Raw genomic sequence first — 21420 nt, 5'->3', positions numbered from 1 at the left:
AGACATTAAACAGTACTGACCCCAGTATTGATCCCTGGGAAATGCCACTAGTAACTGGTCACTAAGACTTTGTATTGCTCATCACTGCTCTTTGAGACCAAAACTCCAGCCAATTTTCTACCCATCTTATAGTCTACTTATCCAGTCCATATCTCACAAGTTTGGCTACAAGGATACTATTGATAGTATATTAAAGGCCTTGCTGAAGTCAAAGTAAACAGCATCCACTGCTCTCCCCACCATCCACAGTCATCTTATTGTAGAAGGCAATCAGGCTGGTCAGGCACAATTTTCCCTTGATAAATCCATGCTGGCTGCTCCCAATTGCCTTCTTGTCTTTCATGTGCTTGGAAATGGCTTCCAGGAGGATTTGTTCTATAACCTTCCCAGAGACTGAGGTAAGGCTGACGGGCTTGTAGATCTGTAGACCCTCCTTCATGCCCTTCTTCAAGGTGGGTGTGATATTTACTTTTGTCCAGTCATCAGGAACATCCTCTGATCACCATGATCTTTCAAAGGTGATAGAGAGAGGCCTTGAAATTACTTTGGCCAATCTATCAGTATGGGTTTTGTCATTTGCCAATATAAAGCTTCTGGCTGTTTTATTCACAAATGTTAGTCACTTTTTAGTGGTAGACAACTTTCGCAGAAGATAAGAAGTGACAGTTGCCACACACCCCAATTCTGGTGGAAGCCCTGCCCCTCAATTACAGTCACATGTCTCACTTGACCCAGAAGCCCCTCTCCTTTTCCAGTCACATGACTTTATCCCCCTCCCTTTGCCCCTGTTTTTTGACACCCTCTGTTGTGGGTTGGCCCAGGCTGGCAGACAAGGATGCATACAGCCACTTGCTCACTCCCCTCCAAGCAGGACGGGGGAGAAAATAAGAAGAACATGAGAGCAAGAAGACTTGTGGATTTAAATAAAGACAGGGAGATCACTTACCAATTACCACCACATGCAAAACAGACTTGGCTTAGGGAATTTAACTTAATTTATTGTGAACTGTACTGGGCTGACTCTGTCTTGGCAGCTAAGCCCCAAACAACCACTCACTCACTCCCCCCACCAGCGGGACAAGGGAAGAGAATAGGAAGAAAAAAAAATTAAAAACTTGTGGGTCGACATAAAAATAGTTCAATAAGCAAAGGAAACAGCAAGAAAAACAAAGAAAAAAAACATGTGATGCAAAGGCAATCACTCACCACCTCCCACAAATAGACCGAAGTCCAGCCAGTCCCTGAGCAATGGCTACCTACCCAAAACTCCTCTCCCCTCCAGTTTTATTGCTGAGCATGACATTATATGGCATGAAATATCTCTTTGGTGAGTTAGGGTCAGCTGTCCTGGTTGTGTCCCCTCCCAACTTCTTGTGCACCCCCAGCCTACTTGCTGGGGGGAAGAGTGAGAAACAGAGAAGGCCTTGATGCTGTGCAAACACTGTTCAGCAATAGCTAAAACATCGGTGTGTTATCAACACTGTTTTGGTCACAAATCCTAAACATAGCACCATAAAGGCTGCTATGAAGAAAATTAACTCCATCCCAGCCAGACCCAGTACAACAGCATAACAGGAAAAGCAGGCTCAGTATCAGTTAAAGCTCATTGGACCCATCAGTTAGAAAGCCTGATGGGCCCCAGGTTGGGAAAAACACTGCAGATCCATAAACAGGTCAGGCAGGTGGTTCTGCTTCTTCCATCTTTCTGGCTGCAGGTCAGGTCCAGGATATATATAAGCTGATGTGTATAAGACCAGCAGAGCCCCTGGATCTGTAAGGGGAAACCAGCATGTGACAGAACATTTTCCCACAGTCATAGCCAAATTTTTCATACCAAAGAGCCTGAGGAAAGCTGCTGTTAGAAGGATGTAGCGGAATGGCATGTAGCTGTCCTGCTCTTTGAAGAAGGGGAAGCCATTCCAGTCCCCAAAACTCTAACTGGAAGGGACTGCTGAAAACAGTGTCTCACCTCCTGCCAGATCCTAGCAGCCCTTTTCTCCCCACCCTTCCCCAGACACACAAAACATAGCACCTTATGGCCTGCTCTGAAGAAAATTAACTCCATCCCAGCCAGACCCAGTACAACACCAATTAACATAAACATTTAATTACTGATTCAGTTATTGGGAAACAACAACAAAAAAGAAACAGACATTACAACACTTAGGGAAACACACCCCTCCTCCTTTCCCAGGCTCAACTTCATTCCAAGCACCTCTCCTCCCCTTGTTATCGCTGAAGGTTACACTCAGTCCCTTCAGTGATGCAACAGGCAGTGTAGGAGATCAGGGTCAGTGCATAGCAGTTTCTCTCTGCTACTCCTTCCTATTAATTCTTTTCCTATGAGGGTGGTGAGACACTGGAACAGGTTGCCCAGAGAAGTTATGGATGCCCCATCGTTGGAAGTGTTCAAGGTCAGGTTGGATGGGGCTTTGAGCAACCTGATCTAGTGAAAGGGGTTGAACTAGATGATCTTTAAAGGTCCTTTCCAACCCAAATCATTCTGTGATTCTATGAGTCTATGATTCTATGCTCTGACATGGGTCCTCCACAGGCTGCAGTCCCTTCAGAAATATCTGCTCCACCATGGAGCACCTCCTACTCCTCTGACCTTGGTGTTCACTCTGTTGTTTCCCTTTGATTCCTTCCTTCTCTCTCTGTTCCCTCATTCTCTCCATGTCTCTCCATTCTCTCTGTCCAGTGTTTTCTGCCCTTTCTTAAATATGTTTTCATCGAGACCCCACAAACTTTGCTGATTGGCTCAGCTTTGGCCTGTGGTGGGTCTGTTGCTGAGCTGGCTGGAACTGGCCATTTCCAGCACAGGGCAGCTCCTGACCTCCTTCCACAGACACCACCCCTGCAGCTCCCCTCCGCTACCAAAGCCTTGCCATTTACACCCAATACACTGTTGTACCCCAACATGATCTCAGAGTGCCCTATGATTGGATGGCAGCTGAAGGCACACTTTCTTGTTTAGCCCAGAAGTACGTCAAGGCAAGACAACCCATCCCAGTGCCCATGGGTTTTGTTGCAACCACTATTTTGTCAGAGTCATACCCCATGTGATATCAGAATGACCTGTGTCTGAAAGTCAGAACAGCAAACTTCACAGGAAGGTGCACTTGGGAACAGTAAGGAAAAGCTCCAAAGAGCTTCCCTAAAAAGATGATGTGCATCAGAAGAAATGACAGATGGGTCGGTTATTCAGAAGTTGAAGTTTGAGGTGTCACATGGAGAGGGTGGGTGATTGCAGGGCTCCCTTTTCCTATGGCTGTAAGTGAGCTTAGAGCTACTTCTAATGCCATTACAGGATATAAGTTTGTGCTATATGGGTTTCCTTATCCTTAAGTCGATGAGGATTTTATATCATCATTTCAAAACCTAAGCCTGGTTGAGGAACTAGAAGACAACATCATTCCATGAACTGATATTGTTCCTGTTTAGACCTGCAGCATTCAAAGAAAGGACATAGAAAGGACAGTGGCATTCAAGGAAAAAAAGAATAAAGGTGGAGATGCCAGATAGTCAACCATCACCCTGATACCTTATTAATAAATTTTCTTTCAGCATGAGCTAATTTGATTGTCTGATGTTTGACGTCTTAGATATGTGCCTGTTGGTAGACGTTTCTATGTCTGTTAAAACACATTTATTATGGTCCTGGGGAGGTGAGAAGCTTTGGGGGTGTAAATACCCTTTGTGAAGCAGCTAAAAGGCTGACTGTTGATCTAAACAGAAACCAGGTGGCGACATGGCTTGCAAACCAGGATGTATTTAACATACAAGACGGTGAGAAAGTGCTTTAAAAGAAACAAGGTCATTATGGACACTCCATGGCAGGTGGATTTGGGCGATATACAACAGTTTTCCAAATACAATGATGGTGTTAAGCACATCTTAATGATGATAGCCATATTATCCAACCATGCATGGGCCATGGGTCTAAAAGGCAAAAAAGGATCTGTAATAGCTGGGGCTTTTAAAACCAGTTTTAGCAGGAGTCGCATGCCTCAGAAATTACAGACCAGTAAAAAGACTTTTTAAACTATCCTTTAAACAAGCTGTTAAAGCAGTATAATGTTCACCTCTGTTACTAATAATTAAGTGAAAGCCTCCATTGTAGAGTGCTTTGACAGTATGCTAAAATCCAAGATGTGGCAATACATTGACTTGAACCCTTAAAACTCTGTGAGGGTTTGGAAAACTCTGTATAGGGATTAATTTAAAATTAAAGACACTGTGCCTCTGCTCAAAAAGGGAGACCATGTGAGAGTATCTAGAACAAAAGAGAGATTTGAGAAAGCAATTTGAGAAGCAACTGAAGGGACATTTTACCCCCAAGAACTTCAAAAAGTGAACCCACACAAGGACATATTCTACAAAATTAAAAAGATCAGCACTGTAAAATGGAAAGGAAAAAAGAAACAGCTGCTGGTTGTGATGGTGTGCTTCCCCTGCCCTTGACCTTTATCTCCTGCAACCCTGCTTAGGTGATAACCACCAGTGGTGATTGTAATGGATGCATCTGGTCAGGATGGCTGCATCAGCTCCAAGTGGATTCAGGAGACAGATAACAACACAATAGCCTAGGGCTATTGTGCAATGCGCCCACTGAAGAAACTAAAATCTGTGGTCGGCATGCAAATATGACTATGGGTCAATCATCTTATCCTCCATAAATAGTGAGCAGCCCAGGACCCTTTGAGCTCTCCTGCACAGCAGCAGGCTGTACGCCAGGATCTCCCCTTGAGCAGGGATGCCTCTCAAGGTTACTCCTCGAGGTTGAGAGATTCCTTGCAGCAACAGATCCTCGGTAAATGACTAATAGCATGCTAAACTTTGAAATCTTAGCTAAGTGATATAAAGGATTGATTGTGCACATATAATCCTTTAGACATAAACTGTTGACCAAGTCTGGGACTAGTATTGGATCTAGCTGCACCTAGACTCCTCTCTGAGAAGGAGTTTAGAAAGCAAGGGGATCCTTTTCTGAACCTCATGACTCAACGGGAGGGTCTCCCTGACAGTTTTGTCTGACCCTGTCCTCTATGCAGTAAATAATCAAGTGTACCTTGCCATTGAATCTTGTTAAAACACTGTCGCATTGAACTTTAACTCCCTATTCTATATCAATAAAGTATATTTTTACTTCTCTCTTACGAGTGAAGTGCACGCTCACTCCATCCGCGACACTGGTGAAGTGGCGTGGCTAGTTCCAGAAGTTTAAAAATCCATTCCTCTCTCTGTTGCTGGAATGTATGAGCAGTCTTATTAACCCTCACAACAATGTTTCAGCCCTTGGCTCTCCAGCTGTAAGCCTGCTCTATGATCCTGTGACTAGAAAAACTAAGCTTAAAACAGATAAAAATCCTTACACTTTTTGTACAGCCGGGGATCTAGCTCATATTTTGGGGGCTTCTCCAGGGAAATTTCCCTTTATGGCTGACATTACCAAAATGATTTAACATGCTCTGCTTCCACGTGGCCCTTGTAGAGCACCAACAAGAAGTCCACATATTTTTCCATGTGCCTGTTCTACAAAGACATGGATGTGCAGCAGGAAGTGGTCATCCTGGATGTCACTGATAATCAGAGATTTAGACAACGCTTGGTTCTGATGGCCCAGAATAGGAGGAGTGAATTGTTGGGAAAGCAGATTTTGTTGAATAATGCGGACCTAAAAATTAGGCTGATGTGCAGCAAAGACAGCTTTTGTTTGCTGAACTGCCCAGCGAGAGGGGCCTGCAAGCTGGTTATCACCTATGCTTGTTTCTGAAGAAAGTGCAGGTAGCATCCAGGGTGCATTTCAAACATGCAGAGGCTTTGCTTGTGGCTAATGCAAAACACCTGAATTACCGGATGGGCATAAAAGTGTTCAGCATTCCAGTCAACAGGTGTGTCAGCAACCAGGAAAATTTGGTTTTGAGATAACTGCCCAACCCTGTTGTTATTGAGTTTGTGGATAACGACGCTTTTAGTGACAATTATGCTACAAACCCTTTCGTTGTTAAACATTATGATATTAAATTTGTGGCCTTGTACATGAATTTAAAACAAACCTCAGTGAAGCTACTGTAACACAACTGTGAGGACACATGCCATGTGAGAGAGAGAATACATGCAGCTCACAGACAATCAGTAAGCATGTGAAAGATCACTCACTGCTGGTTGACAGGGAAGAGTTTGCCCATGGCTATACCCTCTTTGCCTTCGACCTGTCTCCAGACCAGGATTGTGCTGATCACTATTCTGAGATGAAAACAGGGAACCTGAGAGCAGAAATATGCTTTGCAGGGGCTTTCTAGGGGCCTGTGTTTCTCCAGGACCAATGAGGGTGGTTGTGAATATGCAGCTGCATAACTGGCCTGGAGATCACTTCCTAGCAATTTTCTGGCAGATCAGAACTGTGCAGCATTTTTTTGACTCATACGGCTACCCTCCCCAAACAACACCCTCTTTCCTGAAAACATCATGTCCTTTTTAAAACACAATGCTATGGACATTGCTTTCCAGAGGAAGCAGCTGCAATATCCCCTCTCTACAGCCTGAAGATATCACTGTGTCTTTTTCCTACATCACCATAACAAGGGGCTACCATTTGAATGGTTTCTAAAACTGTATTCTAACAATTTAATACAAAATGAACAGCTGGTGATGCATTATGTAAAACATGTATGTAGACCATTCCGTTTGACTGGGCCTACAACATTCATAAATGTGTAATAAAAATAAAACTCTCAACCCTACCAATAGTTTTTTAAAAAAATCCTTCTGTATGTTCTTTAACTATCTACACCTTATACACCTTTAAAAAAAGGGACATGACAGACAGCAAAGTTGAAGGGTTCTGTGATAGTACTTTTTTTGTGTGTGTGTGCTTGTGTTAAACCTTACAGGGTACCTTACAGGATGAGCCACTGGGCTTTGGGTAGCTTTCTCTTCTTAGGTGGTGTGGGTGCTGTTCCTTGGTCTGCTCCAAACACTTAAAGTTTTTTCAAGGGATCCCCATTAGCTGTACTACCCATGAAAGAAGAGAGGTTGGTGACAGCAGCTATTGCTTTCATGAAAGTGTTCCAGCATTTAGGTGTTCTCATGCTAGAAGGGGCTCAAGTCTGAAGGACTACCCAGATGAGATTGAACAGTTTGGATCCCTTGACTACATCTCATTTGTATACAACACTCCCCTGATTGACTCAAAAAGAAACATGCTTGTGTTGCCCCAATTTACCTGGGAACACTTGCGCATTCTTCCTAAACCAGAGATGCATGCTATCCAACACTTCCTAAACAATGGGGTCAGCGTGGTCAGGAGTCTCAGAAGGCTTTACCACTTCTATTTCATTTTGTTCCAGTAGAATGAGAGTTAATTTCTCTCTTTTCTGCTCTGCTTCACGAGTCAAGTAGTTTTGAAGAGTGGTGATATACAGCATAGCTTTTTTTTTATGCCATTAAGCCCGTTTTATGGAGACTGTCCCTCATGTCAGCATCCCAAGTGTCGTAGTTTAACCCCAGTAGGCAGCAAAGTAACACACAGCTGCTTTCTCAGAAGGGTAAAAGTGTGAAAACTTGTGGGTTGAGATAAAAAACAGTTTAATAGGTAAAGCAAAAGCTGCATGCATAAGCAAAGCAAAATAAGGAGTTCATTCTCTACTTCCCATTGGCAGGCAGGTGTTTAGCTATTTCCTGGAAAGCAGGGCTCCACCATGCGTAATGGTTACTTGGGAAGGAAAACACCATAACTCTGATCATCTCCCCTTCCTCCTTCTTCCCCCAGCTTTTATTGCTGAGCATGATGTCATATGGTATGGAATATCCCTTAGGTCAGTTGGGGTCAGCTGTCCCGGCTGTGTCTCCTCCTAACTTCTTGTGCACCCCCAGCCTACTTGCTGGTGGGGTGGTGTGAGAAGCAGAAAAGGCCTTGACACTGTTCAACAATAGATAAAACATCCCTGTGTTATCATCACAAATTCAAAACATAGCCCTATACTAGCTATTATGAAAAAATTTAACTCTAATTTGAACCAAAATCATCACATTCCCCACCCCTTATTCCATACCATTCATGCCATGCTCAGGTCCCACGCTATCCAATACATCCTCATTAACCACCACCTTCCTTCCCGTCCTTTGATATATACACAGATATCATTCCCTTAGTCTATGGACCACCCCTGTGAAATGTCCGTAAAATGTCCATAAATGTCCACAAAATGTCCATTGAGGTTTTTTTAGTCCATGACTTTGGACTCTGTTATGGTGTTCACTCAGGACAGGAGAGGTGGGGTGTTGTGTGGAGTTATTGGGCACCAAAGCCAGCTCAGGTCCGGTCACTGCTGCACTTGCACTGCTTCTTGTAAGGCTCATCCTCCATTGGTTCTGGTGGTTCCTGCTATAGTAATTCCTATAACATGCAACTCAAATCATGGGTTACAACAGTTTAAATGTATATGCATTACAGCCTCCACCCCTGGTCCATTTGGACCAGGCCATATAGGGTTTAACATTGCAATGAAGTCCTCCCCTTGCCCCTGCTCTGGCTTGGACTTATCCACAGACCACAGTCCCTTAGGGGTGTACCTGCTCCAATGTGGCCTTATCTATGAGCCACAGTCTTTTCAGGGATATACCTACTGCAGCATGGACTTATCCATAGCCACAGTCTCGTTGAGGTGCACCTGTTCCAGCCCGGCCTTATCCATGGGCCACAATGCCTTCAGGAGTGAACTTGCTCCAACATGGCCTTACCCATGGCCACAGTCCCTTCAGGGGTGTACCTGCTGTGTCATGGACTTATCCACAGCCACAGATGCTTTGAAGTGTTCCAGCATGGCCTCATGCACAGCCACTGAGGCTTCAAGGGATACCTCCTGCAGCATGAACATATCCATGGCCACAGGCACTTCAAGGTGTACCTGCTGTGGTGTGCTGAGTTGACCTTGGCTGGACGCCAGGTGCCCACCAAGCCACTCTATCATTCCCCCTCCTCAAATGGACGGGGGAGAGAAAGGCTCATGGGTTGAGATAAGGACAGGGAAATAACTCAGCAATTACCGTCACGGGCCAAACACTCAACTTCAGGAAATTAATTTATTGCCAATCAAAATGTCAGAGTAGGATAATGAGAAATAAAACTAAATCTTGAAACACCTTCCCCCCACCCCTCCCTTCTTCCTGGGATCAACTTCACTCCGGACTTCTCCTTGCCCTGAGCGGCACAGGGGAACGGGGAATGGGGGTTATGGTCAGTTCATCACACGTTGTTTCTGCCTCTCCTTCCTCCTCATGCTCTTCCTGTGCACCAGTGTGGGGTCCCACCCACAGAAAACAGTCCTTCACAAACTTCTCCAATGTGGGTCCTTCCCACAGGTTGCAGTTCTTCACGAACTCTTCCAGCATGGGTGCTTTCCACGGAGTGCACTCCTTCAGGAACAGACTGCTCCAGCATGGATCCCCTGCAGGGCCACAGGTCCTGCCAGGAGCCTGCTCCAGTGTGGGCTCTCCATGAGGTCACAGCCTCCTTCAGGCACATCCACCTGCTCCGGCGTGGGATCCCCCATGGGCTGCAGAGTGGATATCTGCTCCACCATGGACCTCCATGGGCTGCAGGGGGACAACCTGCCTCACCATGGTCTTCATCACGGGCTGCAGGGGAATCTCTACTCTGGCACCTGGAGCACCGCCTCCCCCTCCTTCTTCACTGACCTTGGTGTCTGCAGAGTTGTTTCTCTCACATATTCTCACTCCTCTCTTCCGGCTGCTGTTGCACAGCAGCTTTTCCCCCTTCTTAAATATGTTATCACAGAGGCGCTACCAACATTGCTGATTGGCTCAGCTTTGGCCAGTGGTGGGTATGTCTTGGGGCCGGCTGGAACTGGCTCTGTCTGACATGAGGTAAGCTTCTGGCATCTTCTCACAGAAGCCACCCCTGTAGCCCCCCTGCTATCAAAACCTTGCTACGGAAAACCAATACATGTGGCATGAACTTATCCATCGCCATAGGTGCTTCGGGGTGTCCCGCTACCGCATGGACTCATCCACAGGTCACAGTCCCTTCGACTCAAGTTCACACTGCAGTTCCAGCCTTTCCAGTACAGTAGCACAGGAACAGCAGTGGTGCCCTGGCCATCTGCCAGCCCAGGCACATGGCCACTGCTGTTATCAAAATGTTCCCAGGCACAGCAAAATAAGACGATAAGCAATGCAGCAAGCAGCAAAAGCAAAAGGCAGCAACTAACAAGCACTAGACTCTAATATACAGTAAGGCAAGCAAACTCCATGGCACACACAGGAGCCTGCCAAATAATAGCTAAACAGCTGTAAATTCAGTCTAGCACACTCTAATCAAATCTGTCGTTATCTCAAACCACATTGGGCGCCAAAAAGGATTGTTGTGCTTTAATCCCAGTAGGCACCTAAGCACCACACAGCCGCTTGCTCACTCCCCACCCAGTGGGATGGGGGAGAGAATTGGAAGGGTAAAAGTGTGAAAACTCGTGGGTTGAGATAAAGACAGTTTAATAGGGAAAGCAAAAGCTGTGCATACAAGCAAAGCAAAATAAGGAATACATTCACTACTTCCCATCAGCAGGCAGGTGTTTAGCCATCTCCAGGAAAGCAGGGCTCCATCACATGTTACGGTTACTTGGTGTGGTGGGTTGACCTTGACTGGACACCAGGTGCCCACCAACCCACTCTGTCACTCCCCCTCCTCAACTGGACAGGGGGAGAAAAAAATACGACAAAAGGCTTGTGGGTTGAGATAAGGACAGGGAGATCACTCACCAATTAACATCACAGGCAAAACAGACTTGACTTGGGGAAGATTAATTTAATTTCTTATAAATCAAATCAGAGTAGGGTAATAAGAAACAAAACCAAATCTTAAAACACCTTCCCCCACCCCTCCCTTCTTCCCGGGCTCAACTTCACTCCTGAATTCTCTACCTCCTCCCCCCGAGCGGCGCAGGGGGACAGGGAATGGAGGTTGCTGTCAGTTCATCACACATTGTCTCTGCTGCTTCCTCCTCCTCACACTCTTCCCCTGTTCCAGTGTGGGGTCCCTCCCACAGGAGACAGTCCTCCATGAACTTCTCCAACATGGGTCCTTTCCACAGGGTGCAGTCCTTCAGGAACAGACTGCTCCAGCGTGGCTCCCCTATGGGGTCACAAGTCCTGCCAGAAAACCTGCTCCTGCGTGGGCTGCTCTCCACAGGATCACAGGTCCTGCCAGGAGCCTGCTCCAGCACGGGCTCTCCACAAGGTCACAGCCTTCTTCAGGCGCATCCACCTGCTCCAGCGTGGGGTCCTCCATGGGCTGCAGGTGGATATCTGCTCCACCGTGGACCTCCATGGGCTGCAGGGGGACAGCCTGCTTCACCATGGTCTTCACCATGGGCTGCAGGGGAATCTCTGCTCCAGTGCCTGGAGCACCTCCTCCCCCTCCTTCTTCACTGACCTTGGTGGTTATTTCTCTCACATATTCTCACTCCTCTCTTCTGGCTGCTGTTGCGCAGCAGTTTTTCCCCCCTTTCTTAAATATGTTATCACAGAGGCGCTACCACCGTCACTGATTGGCTCAGTTTTGGTTCAGCACCAGGTCTGTCTTGGAGCCGGCTGTCATTGGCTCTGTCAGATGTGGGAAGCTTCTAGCAGCTTTTCACAGAAGCCACCCCTGTAGCCCCCCCCACTACCCAAACCTTGCCATGCAAACCCAATAAATATACTTGGGAAGACAAATGCCATAACTCCTAACGTCCCCCCCTTCCTCCTTCTTCCCTGCAGCTTTTATTGTGAGTGTGATGTCATATGGTATGGAATATACCTTTGGTCAGTTGGGATCAGCTGTCCCAGCTGCGTCCCCTCCCAACTTCTCGTGCACCCCTTGCCTACTCACTGATGGAGCAGTGTGGGACACAGAAAAGGCCTTGACGCTGTGGAAGCACTGTTCAGCAATAGCTAAAACATCCCTGTATTATCAACACTGTTTTCATCACAAATCCAAAACATAGTAGCCCCATACTAGCTACTATGAAGAAAATTAACTCTATCCCAGCCAAAACCAGTACACCAAGATCAGGTCACATGAACCACAATGTCTTCCCCACATAGCAGTGGAACCCTTAGCTGCTCCAGCTGGTTTGCAGATACCAGACCTTGGCCTGGCTCATCCCTTTTGTCTCAGCAGAGAGAAACCACTACGTCTTGACTGCAACCCCACCCTGCGCCACCTGTTGTCTCACTGAAGGGAATGAGTATAACTTGCAGTGATAACATGCAAGGGGGAAGGAAAAGTTCTTGGAGTGAAGTTGAGCTTGGGAATGAAGATGAGCCTGGAAAAGGGGGACAAAAAGTGTAAATGTTTGTTTCTGTTTTGTTTTGTTTTGTTTCCCACTACCTGAATCAGTAATTAAATATTTATTTTAATTGGCATGAAATTAAGTTAATTTGCCCAAGTCAATTCTGTTTTGTCCATGACAGTAGTTGGTAAGTGATCTCCCTGTCTTTATCTTGACCCACAAGCTTTCTCACTCCTCTTCTTCCTATTTTCTCTCTCTGTCCCACTGCGGTGGGGAGTGAGTGAGCGGCTGGGTGAGAGTTTGGCTGGTAGCCAGGGACAACCTACCACAGTTGCATTTAGAGTGATGCCTTTAAACACCTTCCCCCAGACAGCTGGTAACCATAGGACTCGGGGTCCTGGCAGAACAAACTCAGTAATGTGCTCCTCTGGCAGCAGCTTGCCCTTCAGCTCCCTGAAATAATCACTGAGGAGTCCAGTCACCTGAATGACTGACAAATATCACAGAGTCTGTCTCATGATAAACTCATTGATCTTGCAGGGCATCCAGGAGATTGTAAAGCTCTAGATGTACAAATAATGTGTTTAAGAGGGCTATTACAATGTCAGTGTTGCACTCCAAGGTTATACATCCTTTCACATGCTTTCACAATATAATGGCCAAACCATGACTGAGAAAATCATATGGAGACACATCATAAGCTTGAGAAAAGAGGTAGCTGTACAGCTTGTTTGGTTCTCTCACAATGGTGGTATAGAGAAAATTGGACTCCTGACCAAATTTACTCCACAGAGAATTTAAAAATAGTTTGGCAATTTGATGCTTTGTGTGTTTTTTTCTTAATATGTTAAGGCTGTAAAACAATGTCTTCTTTCTGCCTGTAATATTCAACATATTTAGCTTTTTTTGTCATCATCTGTGTACCAGGTTGGATAGCCTGAAGCTTCCTGCTTGTGGAAGAGTTGTAGTTTTTTATAATCTGATAAAAGACTGCTACCCCTCTGTTGAAAATGCCAAATGGCATAGATTTCACAGACCCTGTAGCCCTTCTGCAGAGCCTTGTTCAGTTCTAGGGTACACCAGGTGCCCACAAGGACTCTTTCTTCATCACTGTGGGTGCAGAAGGCCTGGCAGGTTCCAGCACAAATGCGGCACAGGGGAAAACAATAGCTTGCCATTTACCCTCATGGGAAGCACAGGGAAAAAGAGCCTTGTAGGAACCTCCTGGATTGCTTATGCTCTGCTGTCTTGTACCTTCAGCAGATATCAGGGTGGCTGAAGTCTCCCATGAGGACCAGGGCCTGTGAACGTGAAGCTACTTCTAGCTCTCTGTGGAAAGCCTCATCCACTTGTTCTTCCTGATCAGGCAGCCTGTAGCAGACACCCACTACAATGTTACCCGTACTGGTCTGCTCTTTAATCCTTACCCATAAGCTCTCAGGTGGCTCATCATCCATCCCCAGACAGAACTCCATGCATTCCAGCTGTTCTTTCACAGAAAGGACAACTCCCCCTCCCTTGTCTTCCCATCCTGTCCTTCCTAAAGAGCCTGTATGCCTCCATCGCAACACTCCAGTCATGGGAGCCATCCCACCATGTCTCCATGATCCCAACAAGATTGTAGCCCTGCAACAGCACGTGAGTCTCTAATTCCTCATGTTTATTCCCCATGGTATGTGCATTAATGCACAAGCACTTCAGAGAGTCACCCCAGCATCTTGAATTCCCAGAAAGTGTTTGGGGGCACTTCTTTGCTTACATGCAAATGCTGGAGGTAACTCTGCTTAAGCCCTCTTTTGTTGATTTTGTGTTCCCTTTTGTTCACATCACTCCAGGCCCTTTGCTCATCAACCCTGTACATCACTCCCTCACAGGGCTGCTGGTAACTCTTTCCCTTCCAGGGAGATTATGGTTGTATTATGGTGTAAATACAGATAGTGATGACCCTAAAAAAGATCATGATAGAGCAAGGCTCTATCATCAGGAACAATGAGAAGCAGGCTACAGAAACCAGGCCCCTTCAGAAGACACAGAAGGTGGTCTATGACAAAAGGGTACTCACTAAAAATTTTAACAGCCTCCCCTACGGCTTTTGATCATGGGCATGCAATGGAAGCACCCCTTTTCTGCTGTTCTGGTAGGGCCTAGCAACTGTGGGAAAAGTTATTTTGTAAAAAGTCTTCTGGAGAATGTCAACTGCTTGTTCTCTCTGAGAATATTGTGTGGTGTTACAGCTGTTGGCAACCATTGCATCAGGAACTGCTTTGTAAATATCCCTATATAAAGTTTGTGGAGGACTTACCTGAAAGTCTTAGCAATAACTGCTTATTTCCCCCTAATAAAGTAAATATGGTCGTGATCAATGATTTGATGAACTCTGCTTGTGAGAGTGCTGAAATTGAGAAAGCTTTTACTGTGTGCATCACAGGCATCTTAGCATCCTGTACATTGTCCAGAAAGTTTTTTGTCAGGGTAAAAAGAGTCTTGCTATCACTCTCAACACAAAATATATGGTGTTATTGTCCTGGTTTCAGCTGGGATAGAGTTAATTTTCTTCCTAGTAGCTGGTATAGTGCTGTGTTTTGGATTTAGGATGAGAATAATGTTGATAACACACTGATGTTTTAGTTGTTGCTAAGTAATGTTTACACTAGTCAAGGACCTTTCAGCTTCCCATGCTCTGCCAGGTGCACAAGAAGCTGTGAGGGGGCACAGCCAGGATAGCTGATCCAAACTGGCCAAAGGGCTATTCCATACCATATGATGTCATGCTCAGTATATAAAGCTGGGGGGTGTTGGCTGAGGGGCAGCGATCACTGCTCAGGGACTGGCTGGGCATTGGTCAGCAGGTGGTGAGCAGTTGCATCACTTGTGAGGGGTTTTTCTTGTTTTCCCTGGGTTTTGTTCCTCTCTCTCTCTCGTGGTTTTCCTTTTCATTACAATTTATTATTATTATTATTATTATTATTATTATTTTATTTTATTTTATTTTATTTCAGTTATTAAACTCTTCTTATCTCAGCCCACGAGTTTTCTTACTTTTGCTCTTCAGATTCTGTCCTCCATCCCACCAGGGGGGTGGGGGGGAGGGTGAGTGAGTGGCTGCATGGTGCTTAGTTGCCAACTGAAGCTAAACCACAACAGTTATTTAAGAACCCCTGAGATAAGCTCCAGGTTGTGTCCCTAGACAGGGGGATGTATCCTGGCAAGGCCCAGTTCTTTTTAGAAACATTTGAAGGCACCTGACTGTCAATTTAAATGGTTCTACACTGGAGGCTTTTAGCCTAAGAACTGGTCTTTTCCCGCCAGAGTGACCAGCTATTTACATATCGGGGAAAAAAGAAAGACTGGTGCTCCGCAATAAATACAGAGGACCTGGCCCAGCCCACTGCATTGGTAATGGGACAGACTTGTGAGCATGATGTTCCAGTATCTGAAGACTAACCTGTCCCTCCTGGAGCTGTTGATCCAGTCCTCCCCCAGCAGAGCAAAGCAATAGTCTTCACTGCTTCAGATGATCTCATAAAGGCCATTTATGAAATTGCCCTGAATACCTTAAAGAGGAACATTCCATTAATATCCCACCAGATATGTGTGCTGAAAAAGGGGCTGCAAACTCATTAAAAATCTGAGTAGCAAAAGCGTGTCCATCAAAAGAAATAAGCTGCTGGTGAATCAAGCTGGTGGGTTTATTTGGCCTCTTCTAAGTTTTGCTCTTCTGCTCATCACAACTCTTTTGGTAAAGCAGTGATGGAATGTGAAAAAAAAACAATGCACCTGGTACCTGCAAACTAGTTGGAGCAGGTAACGGTGTCGCTACTACCTGGGGAAGACATCAGGATGGACGCAGATCACTCTTTGGATGATGAAATGAGGGGCAGTCTCCAAAAACCAGGCTTGACAACCTACAAAAAGATAAGGTGTATACAGTTGCTCTTCAAAAGTACTAGGCACATGTGAGGCAGAGCAATCAGGAAAAGGGGAAAATAACTCTTGTTTTTCCAGAACAAAATGAGATGGAAGCAGAAATGCTCCTCAAGACTCCTAAGGCCCCTGACCCTGTTGTCCAGGAAGTGTTGGATAATGTGCATCTACAATATAAGAAGAATGCACAAGCACTCTTAGATAAACTAGGGCAACACAGATATATTTCTTCTTGGAACAATCAAGGTAGCTTTGTACACAAAGGAGATGTCATCAAGGGGTCCAGCTTGCTCGACTTAGACCAAGACATCCTTCAGACTTGTGCCTCTTCTAGCCTGGGAACACCTAAAGGCTGGAATGTTTTTATGAAAGTTTTTATGTTTTTTATGAAAGCTGTGGTGAACGTCCAGTCTTTTCTCATGGGTAATACAGAGAACTATGACCTCTTGGAAGAGCCGAAGGTGACTGAGGAGAATCGAGACGCACCACACACACCACCTAAGAAGAGAAAGATACCTAAAGCCCAGTGGCTCACCCTGTAAAGTTTACTGTTGAAAATAAATAGTCATAAAACCTTTCAACTTTGTTGCCTGTAGTGTCCTTTTAAAAAATGAGAGGAATAGTTAAAGAACACAAACACACAGCACTTCAGTTGGGTTGTAAGTTTTATTTACATAACACATTTATGAAAATCATTACAAGAAATACACATCTGGGACTTTTAAAAAATGTTTGTAGTAGCCTTGGTGTGGTCTTGGCTAAAAGCCAAACTCCCACCCAGCTTCTCACTGACTCCACTCCTCAGTGGGACAGGGGGAGAAAATGAGAAAATGGGATGAAAATGCTTGTGGATCGAGATAGACAGGGAGATTGCTTACCAATTGCTGTCACAGGCAAAACAGACTTGACCTGAGGAAAATTAATTTAATTTTTTGCCAATTAAAATAGATTAGGGTAGTGAGAAACAAAAAGACCAACATTAAAACAACACCTTTCCTCCCCCCTTTTCCAGGCTCAACTTCAGGCCTTCACTCCAGACTCCTCTACCACCCCGAGCGGTGCAGGGGGGATGGGGGTTATGGTCAGTACATAGCAGTTTCTTTCTGCTGCTCTTTCCTTTTCACACTTTTCCTCTGCTCCAGCGCATGTCCTCCATGTGCTGCAGTGAATATCTGCTCTGCCCTGGAGTACCTCCTCCTCCTCCCTTCTCTGACTTTGGTATTCCCTCTGCTGTTTCTCATTCTTTTTTTTCCTCTCCTCTTCCTGTCCTGTATTTTCTGCCCATTCTTAGAGATGTTTTCACAGAGGTGCCACAAACTTTGCTGATTGGCTCAGGTTTGGCCTGCAGTGGGTCCATTGCCAAGCCGGCTGCAACTAGCTGTGTCATGCACAGGGCAGCCCCTGACCTCTTCCCACAGAGGTCACTCCTGCAGCCAAAACTTTTCCAGGTATACATAATACATTTGGCCATGGGGAAAGCTCCATATTCATATTTTACAAAATGTATCATCATCTGGTCATTTTGTAGTTAGCAGAATACAATTTTAGAAGCTGTTCAAAAGGTAGTCCCCTTGTTACGATGATGTAAGAAAAAGATGCAGTGGTATCCACAGGCCACTGCAGAGAGGGGATGGTGCAGTTGCTTCCTCTAGAAAGTGATATCCGTCATGTTGCATTTTAAAAAGGACACAATGCTTTCAGGAAAGAGAACACAGTTTGGGGGACAGCCTTATGAGTCAAAAAACCTGTGTGTGATTCTGATCTGCCAAGAAAATTGCTAGCCAGTGCTCTCCAGGTTGGTTTTGTGGATGCATGTTCACAAACATACTCACCGGTCTTGGAGAAACACGGGCCTTAGGGAGCTAGTAGCTCAGGTACATGCCTAGAAATGTTTCTCTGGCATTGGGAATCTGCTGCAAGGAACCAGAAAAGCTGTTTGGTATCCATCCTCACACGTGGTTAAAGAGTGTAGGTCTCTTCCCATTTATTTCTGTCATGTTGTCAAATACGCCATACACGATCATATTAATGGTGGTGGTCAAGGTCCCTGCAAAGTGTACTTCTGCTCTCAGGTTCCCTGTTTTAATCAGGGAATAGTGGTCAGCACATTCTTGGTCTGGAGACAGACTGAAGGCAAACAGAGTATAGGCATGGGTGAACTCCTCCCTGTCAACCAGCAGGGAATGGTCTTTCATATGGCTGCCAACAATCTGAACAAGCTACAGTGATTTCTCCAGGATTTGTTCACCATCCACATAGATGGCCACAAAACTGATATAATAATGTTTAAAATTGAAAGGGTTCTTAGCATAATTGCCACTAAAAGCATCATTATCTATGAACCCAATAACAACAAGCTTGGGCAGTTGTCCCAGGAACAAATTTTCCATAAGTAATGCCTCAGCATGTCCCAAATGCAACCCAGGTGCCACCCACACCGTCTTCCCAAACACTGAGGCATAGGTAGTCAGTTTACAGGCTCCTACTGCTAGGGAGCTCACCAAACAAAACCTGCACATCAGGTTAATTTTTACATCCACGTTGTTCAACAAAAGCTTGTCTTTAAAGAACAGATTGTGGTGGAAGGGTCCCTACAGTTCAGTCCTCCTATTCTGGGCTGTCAGAGTTGAGCGTTGCCTAAACACCTGATTACCAATGCCATCCAGCATGACTGTTTCCTGCAGCCTGGCTGTGTCTTTGTAGAACAGCCCAGTGGAAGAGTGTGTGGACAGCGTGTCATGGCATGGCTGTAACTGAGAAGCAACTCGATGAAGGCGTGGTAGGAGTAGCAGCTGTTGCTCTGGATTATCAGTTGCTCTGTGTTGTGGGTTAACCCCAGTAGGCAGCTAAGCACCACAAAGCTGCTCACTCACTCCCCCCACAGTGGGATGAGGGAGAGAATCAGAAGGGTAAAAGTGTGAAAACTCGTGGGTTGAGATAAAGACAGTTTATAAGGGAAAGCAAAAGCTGTGCATACAAGCAAAGCAAAATAAGGAATTCATTCACTACTTCCCATCGACAGGCAGATGTTTAGCCATTTCCAGGAAAGCAGGGCTTCATCACACGTAACGGTTACTTGGGAAGACAAACGCCATAACTCTGATCATCTCCCCTTCCTCCTTCTTCCCTGCAGCTTTTATTGCTGAGCATAACGTCATATGGTATGGAATATCCCTTAGGTCAGTTGGGGTCAGCTGTCCCGGCTGTGTCTCCTCCCAGCTTCTTGTGAACCCCCAGCCTACTCGCTGGCAGGGCAGTGTGAGAAACAGAGAAGGCCTTGACGCTGTGTAAACACTGTTCAGCAATATTTAACACTGTTTTGGTCACAAATCCAAAAGATAGCACAATATGAGCTGCTATGAAGAAAATTAACTCCATCCCAGCCAAAAGCAGTACAATCTCCACCCCTTTATTTCATACCATTTATTTCATGCTCAGGTCCCATGCTATCCAATACATCCTCATTAACTACCACCCCTGTCCCCGTCCTTTGATATATACACAGATATCATTTCCTTAGTCTATGGGCCACTCCTGTGAAATGTCCATAAAATGTCCACTGAGTTCATTTAGTCCATGACTTTGGGCTCCATCTGTTATGGTGGTCACTCAGGACAGGAAATGTGCTCTGTTGCCTGGAGTTATTGGGTGCCAAAGCCAGCTCAGGTCTGGTCACTGCTGCACTTGCACTGCTTCTTGTGAGGCTCATCCTCCATTCATTTGGGTGGTTCCCACTATAGTACTTCCTATAACATGCAGCTCAAGTAATGCATTACCAGAATTTAAAGGTATATCTATTACAATCTCCACCTTTGTCATTTTGGACTAGACCATAGGGTTTAACACTGCAATGAACTCCATCCCTTGCACCTGCTCTGGTGTGGGCTTATCTACAGGCCACAGTCCCTTAGGGATGTACCTGTTGTGTCATGGCCTTATCATGGGTCCTCATCCTTTTGGGGAGTACCTGCTCTGTCATGGACTTATCCATGAGCCACACTCCCTTCAGGGGAGTATCTGCTTCGGCGTGGACTTGGCCATGGCCACAGACGCTTCGGGGTGTATGTGCTCCCACGTGGCCTTATCCACAGGTCACAGTCCCTTTGACTCAAGTTCACACTGCAGTTCTAGCCTGTCCAATACAGCAGCACAAGAACAGCAGCAGTACCCTGGACATCTGCCAGCCCAGGCACATGGCCATTGCTGTTATCAAAATGTTCCCAGGCACAGCAGAATAAGATGATAAGCAATGCAGCAAGCAGCAAAAGCAAGAAGCAGCCACTAACAAGCACTAGACTCTAATATACAATAAAGCAAGCAAACTCCATGGCACACACAGAAGCCTGCCAATTAGTAGCTAAACAGCTATAAATTCAGTCTAGCACACTCTAATCAAATCTGTCATTATCTCAAACCCTTCAAGCCCCACATTGGGCGTCAAAAAGGACTGTTGTGCGTTAACCCCAGTAGGCAGCTAAGCACCACACAGACACTTACTCACTCACTTCCCCACCACCACCCCAAATGGGATGGGTGAAGATGAAAGGAAGAGTAAAAGAAAGAAAACTCATGGGTCAAGATAAAAGTTGTTCAATAAGTGAAGGAGAAGTGGAAGAAGAGAGGAAGAAAACAAAACAAATGATGCAAAGGCAGTCACTCACCACCTCCCATGGTAAGACCGATGCCCAACCAGTTCCCAAAAAAAGATGGTTAATGTTCCTAAACCCCTTCCTCTCTGTTTTATTGCTGAGCATGACGTTATATGTCATGGAATATCTCTTTGGTTAATTCAGGTCATCTACCTGGTTGTGTCCCCTCCCAACCTCTTGCACATCCCCAGTCTATTCACTGGAGGGGGGGAGAGTGAGAAACAGAGAAGACCTTGACACTGTGCAAACACTGTTTAGCAATATCTACAACACTGGTGTGTTGTCAACACTGTTTTGGTCACAAATCCAAAACACAGCACCATACAAGCTGCTATGAAGAAAATTAACTCCATCCCAGCCAGACCCAGTACAGTCTCCCAGTGTAATGTCCAGCTGGCTGAACATAGAGGCCAGTGGGTAATTCAAGAGACCCACGGCCTCACCAGCTCCTTTTACAGTCTTGCAGCAAAGATTTAGCATTGTTCAGATCTGTGTCATCTTCCCTGTTCCCAGCTATGAAAAAGTCCAGAGGTGCAGACTCTGTAATAGGG

General features: G+C 45.6%; 1 protein-coding gene and 1 long non-coding RNA gene across 3 annotated transcripts in view; both read left to right on the top strand.

Moving 5' to 3' along the window:
- LOC142403083 (polycomb group RING finger protein 3-like) overlaps positions 1 to 16769 on the top strand; it is a 175151-nt gene extending 158382 nt beyond the window's left edge. The window contains exon 10 of one of the 2 annotated variants that reach the window (XM_075489248.1): positions 16653 to 16769. In XM_075489248.1, coding sequence (XP_075345363.1) covers positions 16653 to 16685 — 33 coding nt within the window. In that variant the 3' untranslated portion in view covers positions 16686 to 16769. Of the gene's footprint in view, positions 1 to 16613 lie in introns of both variants that reach the window. The other variant, XM_075489250.1, reaches the window with a different exon arrangement.
- Positions 1 to 21420, top strand: part of LOC142403090 (uncharacterized) — a 171493-nt gene that overhangs the window by 86012 nt on the left and 64061 nt on the right. The gene's annotated exons all lie outside the window — the stretch shown is intronic.

Source organism: Mycteria americana (genome assembly GCF_035582795.1).
Source record: "Mycteria americana isolate JAX WOST 10 ecotype Jacksonville Zoo and Gardens chromosome W unlocalized genomic scaffold, USCA_MyAme_1.0 Scaffold_33, whole genome shotgun sequence".
Classification (NCBI taxonomy): domain Eukaryota; kingdom Metazoa; phylum Chordata; class Aves; order Ciconiiformes; family Ciconiidae; genus Mycteria; species Mycteria americana.
This window is presented reverse-complemented; position numbering and strand designations above follow the sequence as displayed.